Below are 11,863 nucleotides of genomic sequence, written 5' to 3'. Positions count from 1 at the left end.
TAAAAAATTTTTCAAATTAAAATTGTGAAAACAAAAAGACATGGAAACTACTCATTATGGGGAAAAAAAAAAAAAAAAAAAGCAAAGGATACAGCTCAGAGCCTAACAAGTGCTTTGTATTCATGAATTATCAGTATGTAGAAAACCTGGAGATAGGATTTCAGAAATCAGACCCATCAGGAATCTTTGTGGATGGGGTGCCTGGGTGGTTCAGTTGGTTAAACGTCAAACTCTGGATTTTGGTTCCAGTCATGATCTCATGATTTGGGAGATTGAGCCCCTGCTTGAGATTCTCCTCTCCCTCTTCCCTTTTATTAATAAAGTTGACTTTAAGACCTACATTAAGTTAATGACAAAGATTCTAGATTTAAAAGAGATTATGTTAGCTTATCACATTACCTCTCTGTTAGATAAACGCTCACTGCTGATAAAAAAATAACATTCAACAATATGTCTCATGCATAGTTTTTGTTTTATTCTTTGAAGAATGGTTCTGAAACATCACACTAAGTCAGGCTGAGAGGTAAAGTTTAAATAGTTTTGTAAGGACATGTTGTAACATAGGACTGCTTACTCCACGGAATTTTAATCAGAGCTTATGATACACCTTGTTGGCAGTAGCACCCAGGTTTGCCAAATAGTCATCATTTTTCTCTCGTCTGCATGGACTTCTTCTCATTAGCTGCCTTCTGCTTTTGTTGCATTATCTCAGAGTCCCTATAATGGGGGAAAAGGCTATAAGTTGTTACAGAAAAACTCAATTTACATTCTCACTTGTTTCCTATACACAACCCATTAAGCATATTAAGATATAATTTAAAAGAAGATATAAAAATTCATTGTTTTCTTGGAGACAGAATGGGAAGAAAAAGAATGGAACGGCTTTGAAGCTGGATCTTATTTTGAAAACCATCCCTGTTGTTATGGTCTTGGGCAAGTAACCTCAAAGATCTTTCAACATCACAACACTACTTACCAGGGTTGTTCTATGAAATAGCTACCAAGGTATATACTGGCCATTAGGCAGCTACATACAGAATAATGGCAATTACTCTTGGTTGTCAACACAAGACCCTTATTTAAAAAAGATGTATTTAATGGCTTTGTAATCAACACCTACGATCTGTTCATGAGTTCCAGCCCTGCATCAGGCTCGTTGCAGACAGCTCAGAGCCTGGAGCCTGCTTAGGATTCTGTGTCTCCCTCTCTCTCTACCCTCCCCCTCTTGTGCACTCTCTCAAAAATAAACATTAAAAAACAAACACAAAAAGCTATGTATGAGTATGAAGGAAAAACAACACACCTACCAAAAAAAAAAAAAAAAAGTAGTATTTACTTTTCTGTTTGAAACCAAGCTCTGTTGTGCTTGCTGTAACTTCAGTAATGTTACTGAAGTTCAGAGCATCAGTTTCCTGTTCTATACATTTGAGGCTAACATTCCTTCTCAGGGTGATGAGTAGAGGTAAAACGTACATAGTACCTAGAACAGAGCTTTCTAACAAGTGGATAATAATTCAACAGTGATTATTATTGAACCAAGCTAGACTAGATCTAGAGATCTAGACATCTTCACTAAAAATTCCAGGTTCACTGATTGGTACTATGTTCACTTTTACTCCAATATGAGTAAAGAGAAATTTAAGACAAACCTTATCACTTTAATACCACGGAAAGCATCAAGTGATAATTAGCCCAATGTGGGGCTTCAACTCATAACCATGGGATCAAGAGCTGCATGGTCCATAGACTGAGCCAGCCAGACACCCCAAAACACTGATCTTTAACTCTAGTTGCACATCAGAATCACCTGAGGAAATTTTTAAAGTTAGGTTTAACTTACAATAAAATTTATCCAGAGCACCTGTTATGCCCAGCCCCAAACCAATTAAAGGACTGGAATTAAAGCACAGGCTTCAGTAACACTCAAGGCTTCCCACGTGTTTCTAATGTGCAGGCTTGAGGACCACAGAGAAGCCCTGCTAAAGCATGTGCAGTCACTTCTTCACCTGACCTCCAAGTTGTACATAGACAAAATTAGAGGGTTTTTTTTTGTCTCCCATTATAGCATGCTTTTATGTGTTCTGGAAGGCCTAACAGTGGGGAAACAGACTATTTGTTACCATCTTAAAAACAGAATGCCTATTTGCAATGATGGTTGCTTCTCTTTGTTCTTCCTGTTTACATACTACCTCAACCCTACATGTGTTTTAAATTCCCATTTAAGGGGAGCAGACATTAAAGACCTCTAATAATTTAGAGACCCAACTTTCTAGTTGTGGAAGCACTGACTTTCTCAACAAATTCTGCTTGGAGAGTTTTAGAATTAAGGACTCTCCTGGCCTCAAAGCCATTCTTAATTAAAACTACAAAAATTGGGGCGCGTGGGTAGCTCAGTCCATTAAGCATCAGACTTGATCTCAGCTCAGGTCTTGATCTCAGGGTTTTGAGTTCAAACACCTCATTGGGCTCAGTGCTGGGCAAGAAACCTACTGAATAAAACCTTTTACAAAGCAAAGCCAAAACACATGCTGGCTTTCATTAAAAAACAAAACAAAACAAACCCCCCCAAACCCCAAAAGTACAACAAAGTAACTACAGTGCAATTGTGAGGTATTTGTTTACTACTGTAAAAAGGCAGCAGATTGATGAAGTTGCAAGGGTTTAAGTACACATATCATTTAAAGCCATCTTCTTGGTGAGAAATTTTAAGCTGCGCTGAGAGTATTTCTGTATTATTACAAAATTACAATTAATTTTCTATTATTTCTTACATAATTACATATCAAGGCTGTGGACCTTCATTTTCTCCAACCCAATGGATCTTCAGAAATGAATATAGCTACACACACTTTTTTGTGTCTCTTTCGTAACATTTATCCCTGTAATTGAGTCACCTGTCATCCTGACAAGGTTGAGTCGGAGGTCTGCTTCGAAAATGTTGTATCCCTAGCATCTAACAGTGTCTTTCATATGGGAGGCATCCCATTACTTCGCTAAATGAAGTTCTTACGGTTGTGGTGGGGAAGCAGAAGATTCAACCTGGGATTGGGATGACTGTAGTCATATAGTTACAGCATGTGCAGCACAGCTGTTCATCTGTGACCCCTACTATGCAAACTAAGCTTAGTTCTACCCAGGATTTAAAAAAATTCTTTCCATTCTTAAAAGGAAAACTTCAGAAATTTGAAAATTCGATTAGTATCAGTTACCTCTGCTTTCTCTGAGAGGTCGTCAAGCTATCCTCTTTTCTTTTTCCCTTGCTAATTTCCTGGGATTTCTTCATGTTTTTCTGACGGGCAAGTTCTCGCTGATTTCCGCCTGCAAAGTTAAACAGTCATGCTCTTTTCCCATTCCAAAAATTAATACCAATTCCGTTAAAAGACTCTTATTTAAATGCATCTGAAGTTAGCTTTTCATTTTTTAACAGGCCAGCAGAGCACTGCATTGAACAGAGTTCCCATAGTAGCCGAGGAAGAAGCTCAGACACAAACACTTCAAGTCTTAAGAGCATTATCATACCAATTCAGGTGTTCAATTAATGTAAATACCAGATCACTTATAGCCAGCATTCCACTCCTGTGTCTATATGGGTCAGTACATTCCAAATTAAGGTCTAGCTTTTGAGGAGTATGGAGAGAAGGACAGATACACAGGGAACACAGCTCCACAAGTTGGCCCATCACAATTCCACTGTTAAACGAGTAAACGCAGCGGTTCGGGATACATTACCTCGAAGGGCCAAACAAAAGAACTAAGGAGGGGACTCAACCGGAGCTTCCTGTCCTTCTCAGGCCTTAGGACCTTAAGGACCAACTATAAACCACTTTCTGACCAAGACCCGTCCCGGGGCCGCCGTCTTCACACACCTCACCTCCGGAGAGGTGTTCTTTACCCTGTAAACTCTCACTTGGCCGGCAGGCACATGCCCCACTTCTCAGGCGGGCCCGAAGCTAACCGTCCCTCTCTCTCGGTGGGCTGAGAATGGGGTCCCCGCGCCGTCGGACCTAAGGGGATACATCAGCCGGCTCCCGCCTCGTCTCCAGCCGCGCCTACGGACCTCGGCTTCCTCTGCAGACGCTCCCCGCCGCGTCCCTCACCCGTCCGCATACTCACGGGCCATGCCGACACCCGACCGAACCCAAAAGAGAGCCACTCGGAGAAGCAACGGCCTCCTAACGCGCTCAGCGGTCGTCCTCTCCCGCGGCTCTTGAAGGCTGAGCCCGCGCCGGCCCTCAGCCGGGCTACGCCTCTGCTCCTTCCATCGCCCCGCCCACCGAGGCCCGACCGCAGCCTCCCGCGAGTCGGGCGGCTGACTGCGCGTGCGCCGCTGGGCAGGCGGGGGCGGTCCTCGCGGTGGGTCCGGGGCTGGCACCTTCTGGAGTTTAATCTGGGCTCGCATCCCCTCGGTCACGCAAATTTGGTCGAGTCTAAAAAGCAGGTACTACGTCTGTGGATTTTCCCCACTGTGTACCGAGCCCTGGGGGTTGGCCAGCCCCCTCTTTTTGGTAACGACAAAAACAAACGCCACTATATCTAACTTTTAGACCAAGAACGTTAGCATTCATTAATCCCCTTGCAGAAGCGGGAAGAGGAGGAAGGGGACAAAACCGATGAAGGGTTAACTCAATATGCAAAAGACAGTTTTGGCTCTTTACATATTTTTTTTATTTCAGCACCAAACTTGTAAGTAGGCTTCATTGTTCCTATTCTGCGGAAGAGGAGATTGAGACTGTGAAACGAGGAGCGACTGTCCTAACAGGTAGGGACTCTTAGAAGTGAGATTTATAGTGAAGATGGATTTTAAATCTGTTAATTTCCCTTTTAATCTCATTGCCTTTGTCGCGGTGGACAGTACCGAAGGAATTTTAGGTTAATGGCTGTATGCTTGGGTTGTATGATAGGAAGGGAATAGCAGGGGATGCAGTTTTATCTCCTATTCACAATAACCTTGGAACGTGGGTAAAAGCCGTGGAGCATTTGCCATTGCTAGAAACATGTCCAACGATGCCTGAGGTTAGTTTAATACTTATGTTTTTCATCTCTCCTGTTACTTATTACAAACAAACGTGTACAGTTAGATTGTACACCCTAAAATCACCTTTTTATAAAGGCTTTTATGTTGGAAAATTTCAAACATCTACAACAGTATGGAAAATACTGCAGTGCATTCTCAAGTATATGTGACCAAGCTTCAACAATTTTTATTTTAACTCCTAAAAGTCACCTATTTTACAGAAGGTAGGACAAAGTGGTGAAGACTTGGAGCTCTGGAGATGGAATGTCTTGGTTGAAAGCCCAGCTCTACTAATGAGTAGATGTGTGAACTTGGGTGTGTTATTTCATTGCAGTAAAGCTTCCATATTAAATGGGAAGGTAAATGTACCTCTTTAATTAACTGAATTAATGTATGTGAAGTATGAAGTGTTCAGTATATGTTAGCACTCAATATGTTAGCTATTATCAATCTTTTAACCTCAGAGAGCCTTGTGTGCTTGTCACTCACCCTAAACCCCACCTGTCTTCAATACTGTTTATGAGCCAAGCATCTGATTCCACTTAAACAACCTCTTCTGGAGTAAATTGAGCAGGGGCAAAAGATTGAATTGTGTCCTGGGTCATTGTGAAGAAGGGAGGGAAGCAATTTGGGATTGGAAAGTAAGTGGAAGTGTTATTGTTTGTGTATGTAGTCTTAATTTACAATCTAATTGACCTTTTTCTTTGTGGTTGAAAACATACTCTGTGAATGGTAGGGATATACTCAAGAGATATTGGGTGTGTCTGCTAGAGAAAACTGAAGACTTTTAAAATTACTCTGATGGCTTTAAGAATTTACTCCACAAACTTGGTTGTGTAACATATCTTAAGACTTTATATTTAATAATAAAATTAGATCTGATTCTGTTCCCTTATTTATAGTAATGACAAATTAAATCCTTGTTATTAATTGCCTTACTTACAGAATTGTGGGAGTGCCCTAGATTCTTAGATGGAACATAACATTTTGGGAAAGGCAATATCTTTATACCAGAATATACTGGGCAAAGCTAAATGGTCCTAGTAGTGGCTACAAGATTCGCGAGACATCTTTAGTAGGGGGCTCTTTGTCAAATTCTTGACCTTCTTTAGGTGTATCTGAAGTCCTGTTCCCTCCCCAGATTACTGGAGGGAGCCTACAGAATCCACAGACTTCCATTTTCTTTCCAGTCTTAGAGGAATCTCTTCTCTCTAACGTGCTTTCATCCCTCTTACTCTCAAAAACGCTTCTCTTTCTTCTTCTGGATGACATAGCAACCTCTTTAATTAAAGATTTTATTCTTTTGCCATTAACATAGCAGGATGTTCTTGTAGAGTTTTATTCTTCCAAAAAGGAAGTTGGCCCTGGCTGTTGTAATGAGTCAGGGAATTAAAAAGCTCGCCCATACTGTGTACAGCCAATTTCATCTATGGCCATTTTTCTTCTAATCATGTAAGTCTTCCCTAACCATATTACCTAAAGTAAGCCAGCCTCCCAATAATCTCTTTCATAATACTCTTTAAATTTTTTTTTAACTTTTTTTAAATTTTTTTTTTTATTTTTGAGCCAGAGAGAGACACAGCATGAACGGGGGAGGGGCAGAGAGAGAGGGAGACACAGAATTGGAAGCAGGCTCCAGGCTCTGAGCCATCAGCCCAGAGCCCGACGCGGGGCTGGAACTCGCGGACCGTGAGATCGTGACCTGAGCCGAAGTCGGACGCTCAACCGACTGAGCCACCCAGGCGCCCCTCAAGTTTTTAATTATTTTTCATAATCTCTACCCCCAATATGGGGTTCGAACTCATGCCCTGGTATCAAGAGTGGCAGGCTACTCCGACTGAGCTAGCCAGGCGCCCCATGATTTTCATAGTCTTATAAAGGGTCTTGGGTCTTATAGGGTCTTGACTACCTCCTTTCACTCGTTTCTGTAACTCCTAGGGACGCTGGGAGAGGGGGAGAGCTGACCACGGAACATCTCAATTTCCGGTTCGCTAGTAACTCTGTAGTTTGACAGTTACCATGGCTTCGGGCGCTGTGCGTCTTACGCTTTTCCTAGGCGCTGGGTGATGGCGTAATCAGTTCCGGCGCCCTACGAGGGCGGGGAAGCAAGGTACTGGGGGAAACTTAGCAGGGTCATGAAGAAGAGGCGGCGGCGGGAGGAAGGAGGAGGTGGTGGGGGTGTGAACCTGCGGTAGCTGCCCGCTGGGCTGGTGGTGTGGCCGTGTGGAAAGGACGTAGTTCTTAATCCCTTCTCCCGGCAGCAGCCGGGGCTCGGGGCTGAGAGCGGCCGTGGGGCCGCCTCCCCGGGCCCCCTGGCTCCGCCATGTTCCGCAGGGCACGCCTTAGCGTGAAGCCGAATGTCAGGCCTGGTGTAGGCGCCAGGAGCTCCTCCGCTCCCAACCCCCAACGTGGACAAGAGGCTCCCAGGCCCCCGGATCCTGCAGCCGCTTCTTCCCCGAAGCCAGCGGAGTCTACAGATGTGTCCCCGTTGGATTTCGGGGGAACGGAGCCGCAAGAAAAGCCTCCCAGGAGCAGGTAAGAGCATGCAGAGAGGAGCATTTTCATCTGCCCCGCCTCTCTGGGCCTGTCACCCGGAATATGACCCCATGAATTTACTTTAGGAGTATTCTGTCGCTTGCATTAAGTCTTACAGTTGAGACTCTATGAATCTACTCCAAACTGCAGTTTGTCACTCTGGCCACAGGGTGTGGCACATGTGGATTTTGTTAAAGGTCTGTAGTTTCTCCGGGTGGGAATCTTGTCTTCAAGTGGTGGTGAGAAAGAGTCCAGGTGCAACAGTCTTGACGTGAAATTTACACGTGGTAATGTTAGACAGCTTAGATTACTTTGCGTAGTTTTTTTTTTTTTTTTCTTCCTTCTGGAGCACTTTGCAGGGGTAGGTACTTTTTTAGATTTTCAAAAAAACATTTATGTAGTCTTAAAAGACCAGTGTTACATTGGTTATGCTGAGTTGTGTCAATGGGGAGGAGATACGGCTACTTGATTTGATTCCAGGGCGTGCCCCTTTATAGTGGCCATGTTTTCTGAAGGGAAAAAGCATGTGCTAATACCACATTTGGAGTCTGGATTTTTTTTTTTCCTTTAAAATTTTTTTTTAATTTAATGTTTGTTTATTTTTGAAAGAGAGAGAGAGGGGCAGGGAGAGAGGGTGACACAGAATCTGAAGCAGGCTCTGAGATGTCAGCCCAGATTCCAACATCCGGCTGGACCTCACAAGTACAGAGCCCAACGCAGGGGCTCGAACTCACAAACCGTGAGATCGTTACCTGAGTGAGCCTAAGTGAGACTCGTAACCGACTTAGCTGCCCAGGCGCCCTAGGATTTTTTTCGTAATTTAACAGTTTATCAGACTTTGCCCAGGCAGAATTTGCTTATCTGTAAAATGGAAATAATACTCTCTGATTTGGAGAGCCAAGTTATTGTGGAGTTTAGAAAAAACTGACAAACTCTTGAATAGGACATGGCAGAATAGTTGTCTACAAAAAGTTATCTTTTTAAAATAAAAGCAATGGTAGTAAATAACAAAGTAGTTAAAATTAAGCCATTTTGGGCTACTAATGGTCTCTGTTTCTGTAATACATATGTGAGGAAACCAATAAAAATGGATCGTATTAAATAACAATGAGATGGTGTAAATTCTTTGTATGCTCTAACCAGAAGGTGAACATTTTATCCTTTTCTTTTTGGCCTAACTTCCTCTGTTGGCCTGAACTGGTGCTGGGTATAGGATGTTATTTTGCCAGCTTACTGATACTTAGTAATATCCATGTTTCTTATATGAATATTTTTTCAAAATTACTCCTCAAAAAAGAAATACAAGTAACAGTCACTGTTAATAAAGTTTGCAGAGATCCTGTTAACTACATACAGATGCATGATGATTGATAATTTAATAAATTACTCTGATTCTGTAGTCTTGAGACATTAGAGGTTGGGAATATTTGCTTTCTTAGAGTTGGCATTTAGGGAGTATATTTGATTTTTTTTTTTTTTTTTTTTTTTTTTACTACGTGTTTTCTTTCTTTGTGGGTCTTTGCAGCTGTAAAAATCTATAGGGTATATGTTTTGTCCTCAATGATTCAACATAATTGAATGAAATGCACATGATGCATGTATCATTACAAAGCCTGATCTCGGTGTCATAACTTTGGGCCCTATGTTGGGTGTAGAGATTACTAAAAAAAAAAAAAAAAAAAAAATTAAAAACATGGAGCTATCCTGCAAATAACCTGGAAAGGTTATTCTATAGGTTTAGGCATTTTCAACTTTTTTTTTTAAATTTTTTTTTTTTAACGTTTATTTATTTTTGAGACAGAGGATGAACAGGGGAGGGTCAGAGAGAGAGGGAGACACAGAATCGGAAGCAGGCTCCAGGCTCTGAGCCATCAGCCCAGAGCCCGACGCGGGGCTCGAACCCACGGACCGCGAGATTGTGACCTGAGCTGAAGTCGGACGCTTAACCAACTGAGCCACCCAGGCGCCCCAGCATTTTCTACTTTTACATAAAACTAATAACATGAAAAATGTAGACTGCTTTTAATTCTTACACCCTCTCTCTTCTTGACTTAATTTGCTTTCAGGCCATTCCTGAAATGTGTGTATCCAATCTGAACCATATCTAATATGTATTTTGGAGTGACTAAGTACTTTTTTAAGTTAGGAGTTTGATAGCTGTGTAAGTATTCATACCAGACAAAAGAGGAATGATTTCTACCTCAAACAGTATTTGATTTGATTAATGTAGCTCAATGTATATTCTCAAATACTGTAGTAGAGATATTTTAGAAATTTGATGTTTTGTATGTTTGGTTTGACTCCTCTCAGGTTGATAAAGCAATTTATAATTTAGATCAGCTAGGGGGATGTCAATATAGATTATAAACTTAGTTTTTGAAAAAATAATTGTTGGGGCACCTGGGTGGCTCTGTCGGTTAAGCAACCGTCTTCATCTCAGGTCATGATCTCACGGTCCGTGAGTTAGAGCCCCGCATCGGGCTCTGTGCTGACAGCTCAGAGCCTGGAGCCTGCTTCAGATTCTGTATCTCCCTTTCTCTCTGCCCCTCCCCCGCTCTCCCTCTGTCTCTCTCAAAAATTAATAAAGATTAAAAAAAAAAAACTTAAATAAAAATTGTCAGTTATATAGTGATTCAAAGTAGGGTCATGAAGTTTTAATTTGTAACTTGGCCTTTTGTTTTTCTTGAACGAGTTAGGATGAGCATAAACTTATATGTTCTAATGCACTAAGGGACTTGACGTTTGAAAAAGATCAGCAGTCTTTGTTAGAATTTATGTATCTGTTAAAAATTTTAGTAAAGGGGTGCCTGGGTGGCTCAGTCGGTTAAGCGTCCGACTTCGGCTCAGGTCATGATCTTGTGGTTCATGAGTTCGAGCCCCGTGTCGGGCTCTGTGCTGACAGCTCAGAGCCTGGAACCTGCTTTGGATTCTGTGTCTCCCTCTCTATCTGCCCCTCCTCCACTCACACTCTGTCTCTCTCTGTCTCTCAAAATATAAACATTGTCTCTCAATGTTGTCTCTCAAAATAAACATTAAAAAAAATTAAAAAAAAATAAAAATTTTAGTAAACAAAATTTTTATTGGAATCTGTCATGAATAATGTATATCTCAAGTCGTTGATTGTTTTAATAATGAGATTTTACTGGTTTAGATTTTTGCCAGGCTAGTTTTTAAAACTAGAATATGAAAGATCCATGGTGTCCTTTTTTTTTTTTTAAATTTTGACAGTGATGAAAAGACTGACAATGAGAATTATGTTGAAGAATCCAGTAAGTCTTCCTCTGCTGTTTCACAGAGAAGAAAGCGAATATCAAGTACTACTCTGGTTAAGCCTGGTGTCAGTGTTCCTTCAGAATCTCATCCCTTATCTACAGTTAATCAAGAAGTTCCACAGCCAAAGCCTATTTCAACAAAAGAGAAACAGCCATGTTCAGACAGATACCGAATATATAAAGCCCAGAAACTAAGAGAAATGTTAAAAGAAGAATTGAGAAAGGAGAAGGTAAGGGAGAAAAATCACATTTGACTGTTCCTACTAGGTTTCTGTTTTTATGTTAGGCATCATTTGGAGGATTAATATCTGTAGTATTTAATGGAGCATAACCAGTTAACGTTCCTTATTTTAATAGAAGATCCCCTTTTGTGAACTGAATGATTAATAAGCGCGATGGACTTAATAAGCTATTTTTTCTGCTATGTTAATTTTTATATTCATCTATATCTTTGATTTTGGTGAAGGCCAAAAATAGAAGGTCTGTTTCTACACACATAGAAAATATACAAACCATATTTATAAAATAAACTTTAAGTATCATTTTTCGTTACATGAATAACATTCATTTGAATTAAGACAGATATACTTATTTGAGCAAAATGAATTGGTAATATTTTATAAATTGACAGTATGGAAATTATAAATGGGAAAAATTTGCATTTATGTGTATAGTAAAGCTCATCTTTTTAATCTTGAAGATCGATTATTTTTCCAAGATTGCACTGTACCAATAGTGAAGCATGTAAGCTCTGCAGTTAGATATTTAAGATTTGAATCTTAGAGTCATCCCTTAGTATGTGTCGTTGGGCAATTTAATTGATTTTTCTGTCTGTATCCTCATTTGCAAAATAAGAGTGATGATAGTATATATCTCATTGGAGGGTTGTAAAGATTGGATGAGTAAATATATGTAAAACACATTAAGACTAGTGCCTGGCAAACAGAAGGAGCTTAACAAATGTCGGCTTTTATTATTACAAAATCCCTTGTTAATTCAGAGGAAGGCACTTAGTATGAGTATGGTGCTTTATATTATTTAA

At 40.8% G+C, this 11,863-nt stretch overlaps 2 protein-coding genes across 7 annotated transcripts in view; one reads left to right on the top strand and one right to left on the bottom strand.

Annotated features, from left to right (window-relative positions):
• Positions 1-453: 453 nt before the first annotated feature.
• Positions 454-4,414, bottom strand: SERF1B (small EDRK-rich factor 1B). Its single transcript, XM_060635592.3, has 3 exons — positions 4,114-4,414; positions 3,210-3,318; positions 454-717 (listed from the first exon to the last, which is right to left on the bottom strand). Exons 1-3 carry the CDS (start codon positions 4,397-4,399, stop codon positions 645-647), a joined length of 468 nt encoding a protein of 155 aa, XP_060491575.2. The 5' UTR covers positions 4,400-4,414; the 3' UTR covers positions 454-644.
• Positions 4,415-6,949: 2,535 nt separating this feature from the next.
• The window catches only part of BDP1 (BDP1 general transcription factor IIIB subunit), an 89,356-nt gene continuing 84,442 nt past the window's right edge, over positions 6,950-11,863 (top strand). For 4 of the 6 annotated variants that reach the window (XM_060635588.3, XM_078449152.2, XM_060635589.3 and 1 more), the window contains exons 1-2: positions 7,132-7,549; positions 10,778-11,051. In XM_060635588.3, the coding sequence (XP_060491571.3) occupies positions 7,338-7,549; positions 10,778-11,051 (486 nt within the window). In that variant the 5' untranslated portion in view covers positions 7,132-7,337. The other 2 variants (XM_078449151.2, XM_078449150.2) reach the window with 2 other exon arrangements.

The sequence above is a fragment of the Panthera onca genome, chromosome A1, assembly GCF_046562875.1.
Source record: "Panthera onca isolate mPanOnc1 chromosome A1, mPanOnc1 haplotype 2, whole genome shotgun sequence".
NCBI lineage: Eukaryota > Metazoa > Chordata > Mammalia > Carnivora > Felidae > Panthera > Panthera onca.
This window is presented reverse-complemented; position numbering and strand designations above follow the sequence as displayed.

Excerpts from the sequence above, each read along its gene's own strand:
- SERF1B (XM_060635592.3), bottom strand. The coding sequence starts at position 4,399 with ATGCGAGCCCAGATTAAACTCCAGAAGGTGCCAGCCCCGGACCCACCG. Across the intron at positions 3,319-4,113 it reads GTCGGGTGTCGGCATGGCCC|GCGGAAATCAGCGAGAACTT; the intron begins GTGAGTATGCGG and ends TTAACTTTGCAG. Across the intron at positions 718-3,209 it reads ACCTCTCAGAGAAAGCAGAG|GGACTCTGAGATAATGCAAC; the intron begins GTAACTGATACT and ends CCCCCATTATAG.